General features: G+C 38.4%; 1 protein-coding gene and 1 long non-coding RNA gene across 2 annotated transcripts; both read left to right on the forward strand.

The window, feature by feature from the left end:
- Positions 1-13,847: 13,847 nt before the first annotated feature.
- On the forward strand, positions 13,848-16,265 carry LOC147478157 (uncharacterized). Its single transcript, XR_015208123.1, has 2 exons — positions 13,848-14,046; positions 16,029-16,265. It is a non-coding gene; the product is annotated as an uncharacterized LOC147478157 (long non-coding RNA).
- Positions 16,266-21,874: 5,609 nt separating this feature from the next.
- LOC147478158 (acyl carrier protein 1, chloroplastic-like) lies at positions 21,875-23,915 on the forward strand. Its single transcript, XM_086581719.1, has 4 exons — positions 21,875-22,225; positions 22,464-22,574; positions 23,273-23,395; positions 23,576-23,915. The coding sequence occupies exons 1-4, from the start codon at positions 22,169-22,171 to the stop codon at positions 23,699-23,701; spliced, it is 417 nt and encodes a 138-aa protein (XP_086437845.1). The 5' UTR covers positions 21,875-22,168; the 3' UTR covers positions 23,702-23,915.
- The last annotated feature ends 108 nt before the right edge of the window (positions 23,916-24,023 follow it).

Genomic DNA, 24,023 nt, shown 5'->3' on the forward strand with positions numbered 1-24,023 from the left:
GTTTTAAGCCTCATTTTATCTGCTGCCTCATCAAAATACTTAGTAATGCAAGTTCGAATGCCTAAAGAAGCTCATGAACATTGAACAAGAAGAAGTGGGGTATTCCTAGTTCCTTCCCTATTTTGTACGGCACTGAGCATGCTGAAACCTCACCATTTCAAAAATGGTACTTGTGTGAAGGACGAAAGAAAGTGGTCATCTTGGAGTTACTTATAGGCAGGAATCGTATCGCCTGCATCTTCCGAGGTCTAGATAAATTTTTTGATTACTCTTAGATATTCACTCCTTTAAATCATGTGAAGTAATTTTGTGAATTCAAAAGTGGCAATATTACAATTTAATTTTACCCAAGGGCCAATGAGAGGAAATTGACAAACTCACTACTCAAGTACTCAACAAAGCCACTATTCTAACTCTTTACGCTGAGAGGGAAAATATGAGCGTAGCAACTTCCTTCCCCCTTCTTCTCCTCCCTCTTCCTGAGTTCTGATCTCATCTTTCTCGTTCTTCCTCCATCAATCTCTTAAAATCCCCTTTATAATCTCTTTTATCTCCCTCTCTTTATCTCCTCTCTAGTTTTTTTTATCTCTCTTTTCCATATCTTCTTTTTTTATCATGTATTTTCAAATATGAGTTGTCTAGATCTTGATTTTATTCTTGATGAGAGTGAAGAGGATGAGCTTCACCGTCTTCATCTCCAGATGGAGTCTATGTGGAGGATAAATAAGTTTCCAGACAAGATTAGTCTGAATTCCATTAATGATAAAGAGAGAAAACTCTGATTGGTAAGCTTTTCACCTCGAGGAAGTTTGATGAAGTAGATATTAAAAATGAAGTAGTGAAATCCTGGAATACTAATTCAAAAAATTTGATTACTTTCTTATCTAAAGGTTTATTCAAATTTTAGTTTGAAGATGAACAGGAATTAAGATTTGTTCTTGAAAATGGTCCATGGTCAGTTCATGGGTTTATTATGTCTCTCAAGCAATGGATTCCTGATAATCCTACTAATAATTATAGATTTCAGGAGTTTAGATTGTGGATTCAAGTGTTTGGTCTCCTTCTCGAAAGGTCTACTTGGGAGAATATCCATAAAATTGGCTATGCTTTTGGGTTAGTTGTCGCTATTGATTTTGTAGGAGGATCTGATGTTGGTAATTCCTTTTTCGAGTCAAGTTATGTATCCTATCTGGAAGAGGATGGTGAGTAATGTTGTGGTTAATCTTTATAAAAATAAGTTTGTTCAGATTTTTTTTCAAATATGAGAAGCTTCATTCCTATATTTTGTTATTGTTGATGTGGGTTGATTGTGCATGATTATAAGGAATGCAAAGATTTTATTAATCATCCGTTGTTTAATTTTAAAGAGGGTATCAAAAAAACCCCTGGAGCTTCTGTTCTTCCTTTTTCAAATAGAATTAAAGCTGCGCCTTTTAAATTTGGGATTAGCATTCAGTCCAGAAAAGTTCTAGAATGGGATCCTAAGGCTGATAAGTTGAAAAAGAGTGTTCCAATGGATCTCAAGATGCAAACATACAATAGGAAAGGTAAGTAGATTTCTTCTGCTAGACTTTCCTCTAAAGCTAGTTCTGGGTATTCTGATGATGTCCTGGTGGAGAAGATAATGGTAGCAGAGGAAGTAGTTTTGCCGTCTGTGGTTAACGTGATTATTCCCAATATGGATGTTACTTTCTCTGAGGCATCTACCAATGATAATTTGCATATGGCAATTCTGTTATTCCTGATCTGACAAAAGACAGTCCTGTGAGAGATTGTCACACCCCGAATTTCGACAGAATTCGGAAAAGCATTATTTGTCCCCGACTCTTGATCTCCAGAGGTGTGGCCGACTCTCCTCTCAAAAGCCCATAAACAGTTTAAAATATGCGGATAATTAAAACCAATAAAAATTTTAACTTAAACAAAGTCCTCTTCATTATAAAACAATTTTACAAATGAAAATGCAAATAATATTATCTCGGTGAAAATCTATATCACCTCGAGGGAAAACAAAACCTGACACGAGATCTGATGCTACTTAAAACCACAAGCAAACAATCAATCTTCTTCATCACTAAACTGTCAAAACTTATCAACTATGTTCATTGAATGAACACACCCGATAAGCAAACATGCAAATCGGATTGGCATTATAAAATCTTTGGTGTGAGTAGCCCTAAAATACAAATATACTTATACATATATATACATAATCCATATCGCAGTGTTAGTTCCTCTTAGAAGCCTTAACTTTTAACGACTAATACAACATCCTTAAGTTCAATAATCTAGGCGGTAGTTCCTCCACCGAGAAAGCGCTTTAACTTCCCACTAACCACACAACAAACTATACACATCATAAATAAGGCATGTAGTTCCTCCATCGAGGGCCTTAGGTTCTAACTAAACAAATAACCCATTAACCATATACAAATCATCTATCTAGAGATATATCATTTACCAACATATTACCATAATTAGATTATTTCGGGCTTTCTTTTGTGTGTCCCTAAAAATCCACGTCGTATCTATGTCTTACCTAGTTTCCCTGGCTACCACAATCGCGACCCAACGCCGAACATGTACATCCATATGCCTCCCTTACATAATGAGCCACTCCGCGCGTAACCACTGGCGGGATCGCGACACCGGGTAAATCCTCACACGGAAGCCAAATCTATGTAAGCACCGCCACTATTCGGCATAAAATATTGCGCATCATCGTTCTATTTTGCGAGCGGAATAATCAAGCCACTATTCGCTCGCCGGAGGGGCGCCGAAGGCCATTCAATTTTAAGCGAAACGCCCGAAGAAGGCCCGAAGGCCCATTCAAATTTAAGCGAAGCGCCGGAAGAGGCCAATCCATGAGTTGTGGTAGTCGGGTTCTAGGATTTTCGATTCGTGAATTTATTCGGTGTCATACATCTATGACTCATAAACATTTCTACTATATCGCGTGCGGGTCAATTACCTTATTGACTAAGCCACAATCTCTAGAAATATCTCAATATATCTCATAACCATATTTCATACTTTCACGTGCCAATATCTTATCAGACTACACACACACACTCAGGTGGGCAAATATTCACCAATGCTATATTAGCATCTCACATATAAAATAATGGTGTAAATACATTTTCCAAGATATTGCATTAATACAACTATCCTAAGCATATTATATCATGTCCAATGCTTCAACATTATCACATACATTATAACATTATTAGGAATATAATATCTCCTAACATCTCAATATCGCCACGTGTCAAAAATACACAATATCAATGTCAAATCTTTATTAGATAATGACAACCAAATATATCAAGCTTCCCACATTTTATTACTATATGTGTCCATATAATATACACATAAAACGTAGAAGACAAATAAAAAATCCACGATCCACAATCAAAGCCCAATATGTATATGATTTACACACTACTCACGTCAAATCTAAATTAGATAATGACCAACCAAGTTATACAATATCCGAATAATACATTATTACTATATTTGTCCATATAAACAAACATATGAAAAGCTGGAAAAGTCAACATTCCAATCGGTCAAAAGTCAACGGTCCAATACCAAAGTCGCGGTCAAAAGTCAACACCTCATGGTCAAGGTCAAACTCAACATGTCATGGTCAAAGTCAAACCGGTCATCGCCAAAGTCAAAGGTGAAAGTCAACCGTCCATGGTCAAAGGTCAAAGTCAATCGTCGATGGTCAAAGTCAAACCGGCTATCATCGTCAAAGTCAAACTGTCGTTCAGGTGTTCGACAGTTCAGTGGTCATAGCCATGGTTCATGGCTAAAGTCAAAAGGTGAAAGTCAACCGTCCCTCGGTCAAAGGTCAAAGTCAACTCGCCCTCTAGTCGGCGCCGATGGTCAAAGTCAAAAATCGGTTCCAGTCAAAGTCAAACTATCGTTTCCATGTTCGACGAGGTTCACGCATAGCCATGGTTCATGGCTAAGGGCAAAGTGCATGGCTCATGGGCTCATGACGAGGTAATGGTTCGGACCTTAATCGCCAAGCCCAAACCTTTAACTAGAAAGTCTAAACATTTTGGAAAACCCATATAGATCTATTTTAAGTCCAATGGATGGGTGGTCCATTTAATATTAAAGACGCCCAAAACGATTATCGAGGCCGCCCAAAACGATTATCTCGAATCGGCCCAAAAACGATTGGAGAAGGCCTAAACAAAACTTAATTAAACGGTAAAAAAAAATAATATGAAACCGGTCAGGAAACAAAGGATTAATCCGCCCAAACTAAACACAATCCCGCCCAACCAAACATTTGAATTTCGCCCATAACAACTTAAATTAGATTTTATTTAAAATGAAATAATAGAACCGCCCAAACAAAATCGCCCAAACAAAACCAAAATAAACCGCCCATTGAATGAACCAAACTGGTCCCGCCAAGCCCAATCGGATTCTTGTTCATCATCTTCTAGCTACCAACAGCCACCACCCCCCAAATCGACCACCCCAAATTCCAAATCGTCACCCAAAAAATAACCTAGCGGTTTGACTCCAAATCACAAACCCTATAACTTTAACAAACACAAAAACCCAAATCATTCAATTCCTATACTCCTCAATCTAGATCTAAAATTTTCGATCTCCATTAAAGCTTGGTTCAAGCTCCCCACATTGAAGACCCCTATTTTTATATTTACATTATCTCGCATTACCAATATTTAATATTTTCTCAGATTTGATTTGTATTTTTCCGTCAACGTGCTAGCATGTGGAATACCAAATAGTTAAGGAGGGAATACTATATAGAAATTTCGAATAATGATAAGATAGGAAACTAGCATTTTGAATTTTGAATGGGGGTAATTTATCTTTAATTTTTGGTAAGCTTTAAATAAAAAGGAAACAAGGTATTAACTTAAGGAACATAATATATATGATACTGTTAATAGAAATAATATTTCCATAGTTAGGATATAAGAATATGTAGTAATTTGGAAGTTAAGTAGAATATAGAGTGTCTCCGGAGAAACTTGCAAGTATGAATTAGGATTCAATGGGTGGTTTTAAAATTTAATATTTCTGGAAGTATGACTAAAGTAAATATAAAGTTTTATTGTAGTATCAATGACATGAGTGACATTTTGTTTTAAGTGTGTTAAGACACTAATTTTCTTTTATGCATGATATAAAAGACTCCATAATATTTTATCTTAGGGATGAACTTTCTCCATATTATTGATTAGTTCGTAGAATATTATTTTTTTCGTAGAGTCTGCTACGTGTCAAGAAACTGCATGCTAAAAAGATATGATATATTTGTCTTGTGTTTAAGTGATAGTAATAATTTGTTTTAATATAGACAGTTAAACTGTAATAGGTTTTGTAATGGCATGAGGATATATATTCGGGTATTATTTAATAATAATTAATACCAATGTTATCTTGTTTAAGTTTAATCAACGTGCATTATTGTATAGGTTCTAAGTTAATAACCAACGTTTTTGTTCAGATAGTTTTTACTTCGAATCTCGACGCAGATTCTTTTGAGATGTATATAATTGAATAGCTCAGATTTTTAAATACGTATTTTTTCTATTTATTAATTAATTAAATTATTTTATTTTCAAAATTCGTCGGATCGGACTCGGGATACGTGGGCCTGGTTTTTGGGCCCGAGTCTGCGTTGGGCTTGGGTTTCGGACCCAAGTATATAAACACATTTTTCTAGAAAATAGGGTTCAGAGAAAAATAAAATAATGAAAATGGAGGCAGAGCATGAAAGCTGGATTTCTGGAGGGTGGAGCGCGACGGCTCGGACTATGAGGATTTTGTCGAGCTGTTCATTAAGGTGAGTAGATTAGTTTTCAATTTCACGAAACAAGTTAATTATTCGGTTATTAATTTTTGTCCTGTCCTTGTTAAACAGTAAATTGTCGTTGTTAAATTTTGTTAAACTGTCGTTAGTGGTTAGAACTCGGAATCGACATTGAACTGTTGAAGATTTGATTGGGCTCGTTAACGTCGGTGCGAGCCCAAACAAACAATTGTCCGGTATATTGTTGGTTATACTGTGTCGTTGAAGTAGATTGATTAAAGTGTGGTTGGTGATGGGGTAGCTAGTGTAGAGGGTGTGAGCGCTGGAGATGGGCGCTGGTGGAAGCTCGAAGCAAGCTGTTAATGGCGGCCAGAGTAAACGCCAGTAAAGTTTATTTTAATTGTTTTTTTTGTTGTTTTGTTGTTGATTGAAGAGGGGTGGTAGTAAGGGGATGAATGTTAGGTTGTTGGGCTGATGTTTGCGTGATGTCGGGGCAGTGAAGCTTTAAAGGAGGCGTTAATGGCGTCCCCTATCATACTGTGGTGGTTTGAACTTTTGGTAGTTTTGATTAGTTGGAATTTGTCGGTTTGATGGGTTGTGGGTTGATGTCGGAGGAGTTAGGGATGAATGTCAGTTTGTTGGTTGGAGAGTGGGGTCGTGGGAAGTCGCGAAACGGCAAATGGCGGGGTCGAGTTTTGGAGGTGAGGGAAATCGATTTTTGTGGGTATGGGAAGATGGGGTTTTTATGGGGGTTCAAAACCGAACCGTTTTGGGTTAGGTTGGAGTGCCGGTGGGTGGTAGCGGTGGTATCGACCTTGGTGCGAAATGGTGAGAGAGAGAAGGGGGAAGACGACCTGATCTTTCTCTTGGGCTTGGGCCTATTTGGTTGGGCCAAAATGTTATTTGTATGTTGGGCCGGATTCTATTTTAGTTGGGATGGGCCATTTTTCTTTTAAGTCTTTGGGGCCATTTCATTTTAAGTGTGTTGGGCCCATTTCCTTTTAAGTTGTTTTGGGCCGGATTAATCCTTTGTATTTTTGGACCAGTTTAACTTAAGTTTTGGGACCAGTTCTAATATTAGTCTATGGCCCGTTTCATTTTGTATTTTAGAAGGAACCCCTTAACCGTTTTGGGCCCGTTTTTAATATTGCTTGGGCCAGTCCATAGGACTTAAAATAGATCCAATGGGGTCAGGTAAAATAAATAAGTGGACTTTTAGACTTTCGGGTTCTAAGGTTTGGGCTTGGCCAGTTGGGTCCAAACCAGGACCGTGGTCATGAGCCCTGCACCTTTGCCCTTAGCCATGAACCATGGCTATGACTCTGAACCTGTCAAACACGGAAACGCCAATTTGACTTTGACGGTTGACTTTGACCTTTGACCATGACATGTTGACTTTGACCAGGACAGTTTGACTTTGACCATGACTTTGACTAGGACAGTTTGACTTTGACCATGACATGTTGACTTTGACTTTGACCAGAACAGTTTGACTTTGACTAGGACATGTTGACTTTGACCAGGACATGTTGAGTTTGACCTTGACCACGAGGTGTTGACCTTTGACCGTTGGCTGTTGACTTTGACCGTTGACTTTGACTGTGAAATGTTGACTTTTCCAGTTTTTCATATGTTTGTTTATATGGATATATATAGTAATAAAATATTGTCCATATTGTATAACTTTGTGTGTCATTATCTAATTTAGATTTGACGTGAGTAGTGTGTAAAGCATATATATATATTGAGAACTTTGGATGGACCCATTTATTTGTCTTACGTTTTGTGTGTATATTATATGGACACATATAGTAATAAAATCTTTGTGGCCCTCAGATATTGGGTTGTCATTATCTAAGAAAGATTTGACAGTTGATGTTGTGTATTTTGACGGACGATATTGAGATGTTAGGAGACATTATATTCCTATCTACGCTATAAAAAAAATGTATGATGATATCGTTGAAGCATTATGACATGATATCATATGTTGGGATATTTATATTAATGCAATATCTTGGAAAAATGTATATACACTCCATTATTTTATATGTGAGATGCTAATATAGCATTGGTGAATATTTATTCACGGGGAGTGTGGTGTAGTGCAATAAGATATTGGCACGTGAAAGTATGAAATATGGTTATGAGATATATTGAGATATTTCTAGAGATTGTGGCTTAGTGCAATAAGGTAATTGACCGCGACGTGATATAGTAGAAATGTTTATGAGTCATAGATGTATGACACCGAATAAATTCACGAACGAAAATCCACAGACCCCGACTACCACAACTCGTGTGATTGGCCCTTCCGGCGTTCGATTAAAATTTGAATGGCCGGGCTGCCCATCCGGCGTTTGATTAATCCGAATGGCCTTCGGCGACCCTCCGGTACCCGAATAGTGGCTTGATTATTCCGTTAGAAAATAGAACGATGATGCTAATATTTTATGCCGAATAGTGGCGATGCTTACATAGATTTGGCTTCCGTGTGAGGATTTACGGTGTCGCGGCATCCCGCCGAGGTGGTTATTGCACGAGTGGCTCATTATGTAAGGGGAGGCATGTGGATGTACATGTTCGGCGTTGGGTTGCGATTGTGGTAGCCGGGGAAACTAGGTAAGACATAGATACGACGTGATTTAGGGACACGCAAAGAAAAGCCCGAAATAATATAATTATGGTAATATCTTGGTTAATGATGTATCTTTAAATAGATGAATGTATATAATATGTTTGGTTGGTTATTTGTTTAGTTGAACCTAAGGCCTCGATGGAGGAACTACATGCCTTATTTATTATGAGTATAGTTTGTTGTGTGGTTAGTGTGAAGTTAAAGAAGCCGATTGGAGGAACCACCGCCTTTAATTAGTATTCTTAAGGATGTTATATTAGTCGTTGAAAGTTAAAGGCCTCGATGGAGGAACTAACCTGCCATTATGGATTGTCTATATATATGTAGATTATATGTTGTATTTTAGGGTATTACTCACACCAAACATTTTTTATAATGTCAACCCGATTTGCATGTTTGTTTATCGGGTGTGTTCATTAAATGAACATAGTTGATAAGTCTTGACAGGTTTAGTGATGAAGAAGATTGGTTGCTGCTTGTGGTTTGCGTTAGCATTGCATCTCAGGTTGAGTTTTGTTTTCCCTTGAAGTGATATAGATTTTCAGTTGAGATAATATTATTTGCATTTTCATTTGTAAATTGTTTTATAAGGAAGAGGACTTTGTATAAGTTAAAAATTTTATTGGTTTTTAATTATCCGCATATGTTAAACTGTTTATGGGCTTTTGGAAGTGGAGAGTGCGTCACACCTCGGAGATCGAAGATCACACCCAGAATTCCGATAAATCAGATAATATAGATGATATCCGACTCCTCGATATCCGAGATGTGACAACAACTCAAAACCCAATCTATATCATAACCCTTAATGAATAATAACACATGCGGAAAACAAATATAATAAAATACTCAAAACAATCCACTCATCATTATGAATACTTGTGATCAGAATTAAGTTACAAACTTCTTCACTTAATAATAATACGGAAAAATAAATTAAACATATATCCCCAACAAATTTCCACTACATCTCTGAGGAAAAATGAAACAACATCTTATTGAAAATAAATGCTAACATCAATCACTTAACGATACCGCCACCTTCAACATCGCCTAACCTCGTCAGCCGATCGACTATGTTCATATAAGAACACACCGATTAGCAAACATGCCACTATTCGGCATAAAATATTATGCGCATCATCGTTCTATTTTCGCCGAACGGAATAATCAAGCCACTATTCCGGATGAAGATGGCCGCGCGAAGGCCATTCAGATTAACTGAACGCCCGAGGGCCAATCACATGAGTGTGGTAGCTAGGTTCTAGGATTTTTTAGATTCGTAATTTATTCAAGTGTATATATCTATGCATCTTAAAATTTCTCTATCTTCACGCGTGTCAATATTTACACAAAATCAACGCCAAATCTATATTAGATAATCGACAAAGCAAGTTTATACAAGTGTCACCCACATCCTATCATCGGATTGGTCCATAATATCAATCTATAATATTTTTAGAAAAAGTCAACAGTCAACGGGTCAACAGTCAACCCAACAGTCGACGGTCCTAACCGGTGGTCATTCCTCCCGGTCCTCACCCAAACCCATATTTAAAAAGAGTTCAAACCTTGGTCCTAAGCAACTAGCTAAACTGACCCGGTTTAACCCGGCCCATAACTGATCTGGCCCAACTAGAAGTCTCAATACTAACTAGATCCCATGCAACCCAATTCAAATTTTAGGACCAGCCCACATAAACCTTATAAACCGGCCCAACCAGAACTAATAGGGTCGGCCCAACTAATTAGTCCTAAGACCAAAAGGTTATACAATCACCGGATCGTTATCAACGTTATCATCCCATCCCTCCACAGCCAATTGACCACTTGCTTCCGGCCACCCAAACATCCTTCACACACCACCAAAATCGATCTAAAAAAAAATGGAGTGGGTGAAAAACCACGCCGACTTTACTTCACCCTCCACCCCCAATTTTCGTTTTAAAACACTTCAAAAATTCTTGGATCCGACCGCCATTAGTGTTCTTGGAGCTTTTCCAACCCCCACAAACTCTCTACCACCACCATACCTCATACCAACAACCCTCATTACATCAAAACAGTTCAAACACCTAAATAAAATAAACAATCACAATTACTCAAGACTTCCAAGAATGGGCCTAAAATGGCGTTTTCTGAGAGGAGGTTAGGGGCTCGCCTCCCTTCCCCACCACCTAATGGTGTCGACATTACTAACAATTCTTCAGAGTATAAACACGTACAGGAAAAGAAATCCATGGTTGTTCAGAACCAAAAACGGCATGAAAAGTAATAGAGCGGTGGTTCTTCAAGAACCTGAAATGTAGTGCGTATGTGTCTAGATGCGAGGAACAAAACCGAATCACCACTAACAATAAGAATAATCTTTGCAGAGAAAAAGAGCAGACAATGAAGGATGAACAAAACATGGTTTTTAAAGTCCAGCTACAGTGTCTATATACGGGAAAAACCGAAAAAGATAAACTACTCACCGTATGTGTTAACAGCAACAGAAAATATCGACGAAAATAATGGACGAAAATAATGAAAGATCCAATCCTAGCTAGCTCGCGAAATCCGTGTTCTTCTCCGCTGTTAGCTTGTGTGTGTTGTGTGAGGTTTTTCCAGAAAAACAAGTTTCTCCGGAGACACTCTATATTCTACTTAACTTCCAAATTACTACATATTCTTATATCCTAACTATGGAAATATTATTTCTATTAACAGTATCATATATATTATGTTCCTTAAGTTAATACCTTGTTTCCTTTTTATTTAAAGCTTACCAAAAATTAAAGATAAATTACCCCCATTCAAAATTCAAAATGCTAGTTTCCTATCTTATCATTATTCGAAATTTCTATATAGTATTCCCTCCTTAACTATTTGGTATTCCACATGCTAGCACGTTGACCGAAAATACATCAAATACGAGAAAATATTAAATATTGGTAACGCCAGATAATGTAAATATAAAATAGGGGTCTTACAGCCTATACACACCTTAAAGGGATCTCGCCCCCAGATTCAGCGAAGATAGAGGACACTAAGCTTAATAACTCCGGTGCGCCGATTCTAACCTTGTCCTCTAACTCCCACGTAACATCCTTCTCATCTTCACTCCATTGCACCTTCACCAAGTTCACTTGTCGCCGGGTTGTTTTTCACGCCACGGTCCACGATGGTGATAGGTTTCACCGAAAGTGTGTCAAATCGTCATTAATCTCGATCTCGACCGCTCAACAATGCGTGTCGGGTCTTTCACACACACTTCGAAGCATGGAAATATGGAAGACATCATGCACCGAGGATAAAGTAGCGTGCAACGCGAGCTGATATGCCACCCTGCCAACACGAGCAACAATCTCAAACGGTCCAATAAATCTAGGGCTCAACTTGCCCTTTTTCCCAAACCTCATCACACCACGCATAGGGGACACCTTCAAAAAGGCAAAATCCCCAACTTCAATGCGCAATATTTTATGCCGAATAGTGGCGGTATTTACATAATTGCTTCCGGTGAGGATTTACGGTGCGCGATCCCGGAAGTGGTGTTTACGCATCTGAGTGGTTCATTATGTAAGGGGAGGCATGTGGATGTACATGTTAAGTTGGGTAGCGATTGTGGTAGCCGGGAAACTAGGTAAAACATAGAGACGACGATTATTAGGGACACTTGATAAATGTTACGGATATGTTACTATTCCCTTTGGTGTGGTTAGCAAGTTAAGTTTCAATTTATAATATGATTATCACAAATTGCTTTGCGGAGAGTGGGTTAAACTAATTATTCTTGCAGAGAGGACCCACTCTGCGGATAGAGCATGCATAACGGTAAGTATTAGGATGCTATAAGTTATTTACTCATAGTTAGAAGCTAAGGTGCCTTTATGAAGGAACTAACTACCTTAAGCTAAGGCGCCTCGATGGAGGAACTACCTGCCATGTAGAGAATGAAATTTTATGTATATCTTTATGGTTTTCTAAGGCTACTCATACCAACATTATTTATAATGTTGACCCGATTTGCATGTTTGCTAATCGGGTGTGTTCTTATATGAACATAGTCGATCGGCTGGGCGGGGGTTAGTCGATGTTCGAGAAGGTGGCGGGCTGTTCGTGATTGATGTTAGCATTTATTTTCAATAAGATGTTGTTTCATTTTTCCTCAGAGATGTAGTGGAAATTTGTTGGGGATATATGTTTAATTTATTTTTCCGTATTATTATTAAGTGAAGAAGTTTGTAACTTAATTCTGATCACAAGTATTCATAATGATGAGTGGATTGTTTTGAGTATTTTACTATATTTGTTTTCCGCATGTGTTATTATTCATTAAGGGTTATGATATAGATTGGGTTTTGAGTTGTTGTCACATCTCGGATATCGAGGAGTCGGATATCATCTATATTATCTGATTTATCGGAATTCGGGGTGTGACAGTAATGTGTTCCTCCCAACTGCCTCCAAAATCAAGGACACATGCCCGCAACATGTCCTCCAATATCTGATTCACCCGCTCTGTTTGTCCGATCATGCGAGGGTGATATGTCAGGGCTCAAGTTTAGCCGTGCTCATAGCACTGGAAGCTCCCCAAAACTCTGATGCAAAAAGGGGATCTCTATCAGAGACAATGGAAACAGGTACGCCATGGAGTCTCACCACCTCTCGAATGTACTTCACTGCCAAACTATCGGTGTTTCATTGCGTACCCCAATTGGAATAAAGTGAGCAGATTTCGTCAATCGATCCACAATAACCCAGATAGACTCATTTCCCTGCCGGGACTTAGGTAATCCATCCACGAAGTCCATTGAGATTTGTTCCCATTTCCACGTGGGAATCTCCAAAGGTTGCAACAAACCTGAAGGCCTTTGATGCTCTGCCTTCACCTGCTGACATGTGAAACAACGAGACACATACTCTCCCACATCTCTCTTCATACCTTCCCACCAGAAAGTCCTCTTCAAGTCATGATACATCTTCGTACCCCCGGGATGGATAGTGAAGATGAGAAGGATGTTACGTGGGAGTTAGAGGACAAGGTTAGAATCGCGCACCCGGAGTTATTCGCTTAGTGTCCTCTACTGCTGAATCTCGGGACGAGATCCCTTTAAGGTGTGTATAGCTGTAAGACCCCTATTTTTATATTTACATTATCTGCGTACCAATATTTAATATTTTCTGTATTTGATCAGATATTTTCTGGTCAACGTGCTAGCATGTGGAATACCAAATAGTTAAGGAGGGAATACTATATAGAAATTTCGAATAATGATAAGATAGGAAACTAGCATTTTGAATTTTGAATGGGGGTAATTTATCTTTAATTTTTGGTAAGCTTTAAATAAAAAGGAAACAAGGTATTAACTTAAGGAACATAATATATATGATACTGTTAATAGAAATAATATTTCCATAGTTAGGATATAAGAATATGTAGTAATTTGGAAGTTAAGTAGAATATAGAGTGTCTCCGGAGAAACTTGTTTTTCTGGAAAAACCTCACACAACACACACAAGCTAACAGCGGAGAAGAACACGGATTTCGCGAGCTAGCTAGGATTGGATCTTTCATTATTTTCGTCGATATTTTCTGTTGCTGTTAACACATACGGTGAGTAGTTTATCTTTTTCGGTTTTTCCCGTATATAGACATCAGATTTGGACTTTAAAAACCATGTTTTGTTCATCCTTCATTGTCTGCTCTTTTTCTCTGCAAAGATTATTCTTATTGTTAGTGGTGATTCGGTTTTGTTCCTCGCATCTAGACACATACACAGACTACATTTCAGTTTACTGAAGAACCACCGTTCTATTACTTTTCATGCCGTTTTTGGTTCTGAACAACCATGGATTTCTTTTCCTGTACATGTTTATACTCTGAAGAATTGTTAGTAATGTCGACACCATTAGGTGGTGGGGAAGGGAGGCGCGAGCCCCTAACCTCCTCTGTAAAAACGCCATTTTCGGCCATTACTGAGTTACTGAGTAATTGTGATTGTTTATTTTATTTCGTGTTTGAACTGTTTTGATGTAATGAGGGTTGTTGGTATGAGGTATGGTGGTGGTAGAGAGTTTGTGGGGGTTGGAAAAGCTCCAAGAACACTAATGGCGGTCGGATCTAAGAATTTTGAAGTGTTTTAAAAACTGAAAATTGGGGGTGGAGTGGTGAAGTAAAGTCGCGTGGTTTTTCACCCACTCCATTTTTGTTTAGATCGATTTTGGTGGTGTGTGAAGGATGTTTGGGTGGCTGGAAGCAAGTGGCTGTTGCTGTGGAGGGGATGACAGTGATAACGATCCAGTGCTCCCGGGCGGTGTATAACTGTTTTGGTCTTAGGACTAATTAGTTGGGCCGACCCTATTAGTTCTGGTTGGGCCGGTTTGCAAGGTTTATGTGGGCTGGTCCTAAAATTTGAATTGGGTTGCATGGGATCTAGTTAGAATTGAGATTTCTAGTTGGGCCAGATCAGTTATGGACCGGGTTAACCCGGGTCAGTTTAACCCAGTCGCCTAGGACCAGGGTTTGAACTTTTTAAATATGGATTTGGGTGAGGACCGGGTGGAATGACCACCGGTTAGGACCGTCGACTGTTGGGTTGACTGTTGACCCGTTGACTGTTGACTTTTTCTAAAAATATTATAGATTGATATTATGGACCAATCCGATGATAGGATGTGGGTGACACTTGTATAAACTTGCTTGTCAGTATCTAATATAGATTTGACGTTGATTTTGTGTAAATATTGACACGTGAAGATAGAGAAATTTTAAGATGCATAGATATATACACTTGAATAAATTACGTAACGAAAATCCTAGAACCTAGCTACCACAACTCATGTGATTGGCCCTCCTGGCGTTTCAGTTAAGCTGAATGGCCTTCGGGCGGCCCTTCTGGCGTTTCAGTTAATCTGAATGGCCTTCGGGCGGCCCTTCTGGCGCAGCCGAATAGTGGCTTGATTATTCCGTTCGCAAAATAGAACGATGATGCGCAATATTTTATGCCGAATAGTGGCATTACTTACATAATTGCTTCCGTGTGAGGATTTACCTGGTGTGGCGGCATCCCCGTCCGGGTGGTTACGCACGGAGTGGTTCATTATGTAAGGGGAGGCATGTGGATGTACATGTTCGGCGTTGGGTAGCGATTGTGGTAGCCAGGAAAACTAGGTAAAACATAGAGACGACGTATTATTAGGGACACTTGATAAATGTTACGGATATGTTACTATTCCCTTTGGTGTGGTTAGCAAGTTAAGTTTCAATTTATAATATGATTATCACAAATTGCTTTGCAGGAGAGTGGGTTAAACTAATTATTCTTGCAGAGAGGACCCACTCTGTGATAGAGCATGCATAACGGTAAGTATTAGGATGCTATAAGTTATTTACTCATAGTTAGAAGCTAAGGTGCCTTTATGAAGGAACTAACTACCTTAAGCTAAGGCGCCTCGATGGAGGAACTACCTGCCATGTAGAGAATGAAATTTTATGTATATCTTTATGGTTTTCTAAGGCTACTCATACCAACATTATTTATAATGTTGACCCGATTTGCATGTTTGCTAATCGGGTGTGTTCTTATATGAACATAGTCGATCAGCCTGGACAGGGTTAGCTGATGTTCGAGAAGGTGGTATTTGTGCTCGTGATTGATGTTAGCATTTATTTTCAATAAGATGTTGTTTCATTTTTCCTCAGAGATGTAGTGGAAATTTGTTGGGGATATATGTTTAATTTATTTTTCCGTATTATTATTAAGTGAAGAAGTTTGTAACTTAATTCTGATCACAAGTATTCATAATGATGAGTGGATTGTTTTGAGTATTTTACTATATTTGTTTTCCGCATGTGTTATTATTCATTAAGGGTTATGATATAGATTGGGTTTTGAGCTGTTGTCACATCTCGGATATCGAGGAGTCGGATATCATCTATATTATCTGATTTATCGGAATTCGGGGTGTGACAACCGCCCTCACTCAACAGCCCTCACACCCATACATCAAACCCCAACCAACACTAACCAAAACAATCAACAAAACAATCAAAACATAAACAAAAACGATTTATTGGAGGGGCGTCAAGGCCCGCCATTGATGGCGTCAACCACCTCCGACAGCCCTCCCACAACTCCAACATCCACACCCATCCATAGACCAACCCACCATACCAAAACAGCTCAAACCCGCACCAATAAATTCACAACCAACAATTTTCAAGAACGCAGTAATGGACGTTCGGCGCCATTGGACTTTGTTCAAGGCTCCTAACAGCCCAACCACCGTACTCAACCCCCAACAACCCATCAAAGTTTAATGACACACGAAAAAAGGACGGAGGAGCGCCATTGCGGCTCCTCGAAGCTTTGCTCTTCAAACCTTTGCGGATTGAATCAATAATAAAAAAAACAACACGATGCTAACATTAGCCCGTTTAACACTTTCGGACATTATAGAGAATAACTACAGAAAATCAACGTAAACCTTAGACAAGTAAAAATCTTGTTTGTATACCCGAAAACTATAAATCGGTGAAATAGCAAAAATAGCTACTACTCACTCAATGTACTCGGCGAATCCTCCTAGCCCGATTCGTCGCGCTCCAACGCTCCAGCAAAACCAGCTTCTCTCTGCCTCCATTTTTAATATCTTATTTTTTCTCTGAACCCTATTTTCTAGAAAAATGTGTTTATATACTCGGGTCCGAAACCCAAGCCCAACCCAGACTCGGGCCCAAAAAATCAGGCCCACGTATCCCGAGTCCAATCCGACGAATTTTGAAAATAAATAAATTTAATTAATTAATAAATATAAAAATACGTATTTAAAAATACGGGCGTTACAGAGATCCTTAAGGTGAGTGCGTCCAAGCTGAGTTGTTGACAAGTGGCACCTCTGTTTGTCGGGCCGGGCACGGAAGGTGTCTTGGGCTAGACTCTTCTCTTGGGGATGCAGATCGATTTTTGGTCAATATGGATCTTGGGCTCCACCCGGATCCCTTGGTTAATGGGCTTTTCGAGGACTCGATTTTCTTGCTTTGTGCGATATGGATGTTGGGCCCCCTCAAGAGTCCGTTTCTCGGGCCATCCGAGTCCAAAGATAGAAGTTATGTTCTCTCGAACCTCTTTTGGACTCCTTACCTGTTTCTATGGACTTTATGTTTTCCAGTTTAGCTAGGCCCACTTTAAGCCCAAAGCTTCCTTCTTATCTTCGGCCCAATCTAAGCCCAAAAGCTAGAAAAAGCCCGGTTTCTCTGGCCAAGCCTCATACCCAACAAGCATGCAAAACTCCATAATCGTGATCTCTTAGTTTCGATTCCATACTCGCCCCTCTCAAAAGGAAAGTTGTCAAAAATCTAGTCGATATTTTCAAAAAATTGGCACTCTAGGAAGCATATATGTGGTTTCCAAGAAAATTTCGGGAGTTGGTAGTTTTGTATTATCTCAAGAATATGAAACGAAAAGTTACACCTTGGAGACTTCACAAGCATGCGCTGACATCTCTGAAGAAGTACAATATTTTTCTCGCAAAAGGATTATGGTCTCTACAAAAGTTTTCTCCTATGAGTTTAGAAACTCTAAGAGATAAAAAATGAGTGATAGTTCAGGATCCTCTCAGGGCTTCCCACCTCACATGTTCTCTCAAAAGAGGAGAAAGGTAATATTACGAAGAAGCCAGTGGAAGTGAGGAAAGGAAGATTTTTGTAAGTTTTAAAAACAAAAGGAAAGTTGATGATTCTGTTGAGGAAGATGATACAGTAAAAGGAAAGAGGTTGAGAACCCAATATCTTATAGATTGAGATATAGAAGGAAAAGAGATCATGTCAAGTTCTGATGGTGATGGTTCTATGGGAATCACTCCCTCCCCTTCTCCTTCTGAGTTAATCAAGAGTGATTCCTTTAGCAAGTATTCAAGTAACCCAAGTGTCTTTTTTTATGGTCCAGGAGAATCTGATTCTAGGAGTTCAAAGAGTTTGGTTTTAGCAGATTATGGTTCTAAAGATTCGGTAAGCTCTGGGTCTCATGACACTGTCTCTAAGGGTTCTGGGTCATCTAGTTCTGGTTTTTGGGGTTCTGGTGATAGTGCTTATGGTTCACAAGGTTCTAGTTCTTTTGACACTGGTTTTAATTCTTCAGATAAGAATGTTGGTTTTTTTGGTTCTGGAGGTTCTTCTAGTTCAAATGGTCTCTCTCTCTCTAATGATGAGTCTGATGATGGGTTTAATAATTCATCTAGTTATTCGGGTCCTGACATTCCTAGCTCTGAGGGACTCAATGTGGCTGCTTTAAACAACTCAGAAGGGTTCGCGGTGACTGACCCATTTCAGTCACCTCTAGAGCCATGACGACAACTGCATAGAATTGTTGGGGAATTGGTTCGGCCTCGACAATGGTAGCTCTTAAGAACCTGATTATGGTTTCAGATCCTAATATTCTTTGTTTGTCTGAAACCATGGCTACGGGAAAAAAAAATGGTTCTAGTTGGTAAGAAAATTACGTATGGTGGTAAATGTATAGTGCCTGCAGCTGGATTGACTATTTTTTGGAAAGAAAACATTCAGCTGGAAATTTTAGGAGCTACAACTAATCATATTAAATGGAAAACTCTCTAATTACTTTTCAAATTCTGATTGGTTTTTCTCTTTTATATATGATGAGTCTATCTCCTATAAGAGGAAGAGGGTCTAGGATGAGCTGCGTGAGATGTCCTTGCGAATTCTTGGTCTTTGGGTCCTCTTATTTGGTGACTTTAATTAGCTCTATTTCTTCTCCTTTAGAGAAAGTTGGTGGTAATGGTACTCAGTATAGAAGTATGAATGCTTTTAATGATTTTATTAATGACCTTGGGCTTATGGATCTAGGGTTTAAAGGATCAAGGTTTACCTGGGCTAATAAAAGATTCTTTGGAGATCATATCCTAGAAAGATTGGATATAGCTCTAGCCACCATAAATTGGCTAGAACTTTTTCCGCACTCTCTCATTCAAAATATTTCCATCCTCTCTTCTGACTATTTTTCCCTGTCTATAAATCTCAATAATTCCCTCCAAAAAACAAAAAACCCTTTTAGATTTTTTTGAAATGTGGACTAAAGAGTCTTCTTGTAAAGATGTTATTGCATTGGCTTGGGAAGATACTTCTGGGGGAGACTGTTCTGGTACCTCTGCTTTGTCTGTTCACAATAGATTAAAAAATACCATTAAGAAATTGAGAAAATGAAATGTTGAGGTTTTTAGGGATGTTTATCTTAATATCAAGACAGTTAGAAGGGAGTTGGATAATATTCTCTCTAAAGATATGGAGGTAGCAGTAAACTACTCCAAGTTCCTATCTCTTCAAGAAGAATTAGAGGTTTTACTTGATAAGGAAACAAGCTTTTGAAAGCAGAAATCAACCACAAACTGGGTCAAGGATGCAGGTAGAAATACTAGATTTTTTCATCTGTCTACTATCTATAGAAGGAGGAAAAATAGTATTGAAAAGCTCAAAAATGAAAATGGTGGTTGGGATACAGAAAAAGTAGAGGTTGGGCTCAATATCAATGCTTATTTCAAGAATATTTTTACTTCTAATGAACCTAATACCAACCCTGATATCTTGAATCTCTTTGATCCCTGTATCACTCCAAGTGAAAACATTTTGCTAACTAGAGTGCCTTCTGATGCTGAGATCTGGTCTACCATTAAAAGCATGGGTGCCCTTAAAGCTCCTTGCCCTGATGGATTCCAGGGTATTTTCTATCAAAAGTATTAGGATACTATCCATCTTGAGATTTCTGAAGCAGTCAAAGCTTTCTTCACTTTCTCTATATAAGTTAGCTTCTTGTCTAAATGAGACTTTCATCACTCTTATTCCTAAGATTTCAAATCCTGAGCACATCACCAAATTTAGACCCGTGGTCCGCTGCAACTTTTCCTATAAGATTATCTCAAAGATCATGACCACCAGGCTAAAACCACTCTTTCACAAATTTATCTCCCCCCTTCAAGGTGCCTTTGTCAAAGGTAGATCTATTATAGATAGCATTGGGCTTGCAAGTAAAGTAATGCATATTATGAGAAAGATGAAAAAACATAAGCAAGGCTGGATGGCCATAAAGTTGGATATGAAAAAAGCTTTTGATAGGGTTGAGTGGTGCTTTGTGGATCAAATTCTGGGTAAACTTGGGTTTTCTGCCAAATGGAGGAAAATGATTCAACAATGTCTTAGTACTGTCTCTTATAATGTTCTGCTGAATGGATCCCCCCTTGACAAAGTATATCCTGAGAGAGGTGTCAGGTAGGGAGATCCTTTATCTCCATACCTCTTCATCATTGTTGCAGAAGCTCTCTCTAGACTTATTGCGCAAGCTGAAGGCTCTGATTCTATCTCTGGTATCAAGATTAGGAAAAAGGCCCCTGGTATCAGTCATCTGTTCTATGCTGATGATTCTATTGTTCTCTGCAAAGCTGACTTAAAACAATCTGACTGTATGATGGATCTTATTAGAACTTATTGTGAAGCTTCTGGGCAAGTAGTGAATTTTGAAAAGTCAAGAGCCTTTTTCAGTGGGAATGTTTCCATACACACCCAGAAAAGTATCTTGAAAAAATGGAAGATGAGATTATTTGATGAGAAGGAAGTTTATTTGGGAGTTCCTATTTTGCCGGGGAAAAAGAAAAGTGAGAATTTTGAATATCTAGTTCAGAAAGTACTTATCTTCTTCCTTGTATGATCACAGATAAGTTGGATCAGCTTAATAAAAACTTATGGTGGAATGGTTATAAAACATCTCATTCAGTCATTCCTATCATACTATTAGCTGAGACAAATTATGTAGAAGTAAATCCAATGGAGGTCTAGGGTTCAGGAAAGCAAGGGATATGACAAGCTCTGATCAACAAACATTGTTGGAGGATGATTAAGGATAAGATTTCCAAATGGGCTATGTTATTTAAGAAAACTTATCCAAAATGACAACATATGATTGATATGAAAAGTCTTCCTAAGGACACCTCTTACTTCTTTAAAGGCATCATCAGAACTTTGAAAGAGATCAAAAATGGTTTTCTATGGAATATTGGAGCTGGCTCTTCTATTTCTATCTACTTGGTGCCTGAAGATGCTCTTACAACTTTTTTTTACGATACAAAATCTCTTAATTCAATGCCTTAATTTGGGTCTGTAATCTATAGATGTTGGAAGTTGGAACTTATCCTTAATACAGAGGCTAAGTATCAAACCATCAATCAGTATACCACCATACCTAGTGGCTACATCGAGCGTTTTTAACTCTTTAAAATATCGTAAAACGTGTTTGATATGTCGAAGTTTTGAAATGACACAACAAAATATTTCAACAAACTCGAGATAATAATCCATGGTCCCACATCTAGTAGAATTGAACTCTGCGGTCCAACCAATGAAAACAGTCCAAGCATGACTACGGAATACCTACTCATAAACGCAGCTCACCAAAACAACAACCACTTTATCCCACAATTACCAACCAACCCCAAAAAACAACCCCACACTCCAAAACACCCTAAGGACATACTCGGTAATGTACGTCGACTGGAGCTCTTCGATATAAACAAAGCGAAAAAAAACGAATATAAAATCTCTATAATTGGCAACCCCTCAAAAACACATTCACTCTAATTCAGTAGTCACACTCTTCGTGCTCTCCGTCTCGCTCTCGTTTTCTCAGAATATCTCAGATCTCATTTTGTTTGTTTCGTTGTAATCGAAATCTATGGCGGCTTTTGCGGGAAATTCTGTATTTGTTTCTTCTTTCATGTGTGCTACTCAGGTATAACTATTATCACGATCTTCATCTTTATTATTAATATGTGATTTTTTATGGCATCACTATGTTCATTTATTGTTTTTTAGTGTATAGCTCAATTTTTTTGGATTTTTGTGGTAAAAAATGAAACTTTTTTTGTATGTTTGTGTTCAAATGATTACCAATTGACTGCTGACTCTTTATAGAGTAAAATTAGTAGTAGGATTATGATTCAAGTGTTTGTTTTTTGTATTTTGAGCAGGCAACAACCAGGTATTCAGGACTGAAGTCAGTTTCACTCTGTACTCAGAGGAAAAGCTTCCCATCGCTTTCGCTGCGACAAGGGCCCCTCCGTTTCCGAGTCTCTTGTGCTGTATGTATCTCTAATTACAATGCTGTTACGCACTTTGAGTTTAAATTTCAGTTTAGTGATTTTTGTTGAGTAATAATTAGTCACCTATTAGTTTTGTGTATTCTGTTGCAATGTAGTGAACACGAGTACAGCTATTTGTTTAATGTATTCAACTCCGTGTTTGAGTTATTTAAAAAAAAATACTGAAAGACAAAAGAATAATAACTTTCTGTTTTGTAACAAGAAATATGAACCTAAAAATGAAAATTGAACTTTATTTTTTTAAATTTTTTTTGGTATCTATTGTTTTCAAATTGTAGAAAAAGAAGCATGCTGCTCTGTTTTAAGGTTTTTTCTAATTCGACAATGTCAGTAATTTGTTTCGTAGAATTATGGGATGGAACTCATGTGGGTAAACCTCCCATCCCAAACACCAAAGATAAAAAAGGACATGTAGGTAAGTGAGTTAATGACACAGTTGTATTGTTGTGCTTTCACTCTTGATATAATCCTTGCTAAATAGAATTTGACTGCGCTATCTGGCTCTTTGGAGATTGATACCAAATTGGTTTCCTTTTGTTCACCTTTAGGGGAATCAACACTTCCCTTTCCACTTTTCTGCTACCTAGGTCATGCATGCATATATTCGGTAGGTTGTAAAGATTGCTATACTAGCAGCGCAGCTGTAGCAAATGCTAATTCTTTATTTTGGTGTGCAGGCTAAACCTGAGACAGTTGAAAAGGTGTGCGAAATAGTAAGGAAGCAGTTGGCATTGCCAGCTGATTCTGCTGTTTCGGGTGAGTCAAAATTTGCTTCCCTTGGAGCTGATTCTCTCGATACGGTAATTATTCAGCAACTTTACATTCTCCATAGCTTACCATCTTAAACATGTTGGCTGGCAATTTTGTGAACTTTTATGGTTTCGTGGGACACTTCCATGATATACAATATTCTCGCTCATATTGCGTGTCTGCACTATCTACGTCCTTTAACTTACTCACCATGGCATTCATGTTAATAGGTTGAGATTGTGATGGGACTTGAGGAGGCGTTTGGGATCAGTGTCGAAGAAGAGAGCGCGCAGACTATTGCAACTGTTCAGGATGCAGCAGATCTCATTGAGAACCTCATTGAGAAGAAGGTTTAAAGGAAGCAGGGCAGGGCTTATAAAGTTATGGAAGATAGAAGTAGTATTAAGAAGGAGGTTTTTCTGTGTGGTGCTCTTGAGTTCCGGTTTTCCTTTTAGCATTTGATGTTTTATTAGTTACAAAAGAACTTTTCGTGTACTTGTTTCGATGTCTGTTCCTAAGTTCTATCTTTAGAATGAACTAATAAAGTCTGTCTTGTCTGTTTGATGGAAACTTATTTTCTTTAGCAATTTATTCGTAGAATTCAGGAATTTTGTAGAATTCGGGAATTCTATTTCAGTGGCAATTGTGGTTTCAGCTAGAATTGTTTTCTGGGTAGTA

This window comes from Coptis chinensis, chromosome 9 (assembly GCF_015680905.1).
Source record: "Coptis chinensis isolate HL-2020 chromosome 9, ASM1568090v1, whole genome shotgun sequence".
NCBI classification, from domain to species: domain Eukaryota; kingdom Viridiplantae; phylum Streptophyta; class Magnoliopsida; order Ranunculales; family Ranunculaceae; genus Coptis; species Coptis chinensis.

Coding starts and splice junctions, on each gene's coding strand:
- LOC147478158 (XM_086581719.1), top strand. CDS start 22,169: ATGGCGGCTTTTGCGGGAAATTCTGTATTTGTTTCTTCTTTCATGTGT. Junction 22,226..22,463: donor CTTTCATGTGTGCTACTCAG/GTATAACTATTA, acceptor TATTTTGAGCAG/GCAACAACCAGGTATTCAGG. Junction 23,396..23,575: donor GAGCTGATTCTCTCGATACG/GTAATTATTCAG, acceptor TCATGTTAATAG/GTTGAGATTGTGATGGGACT.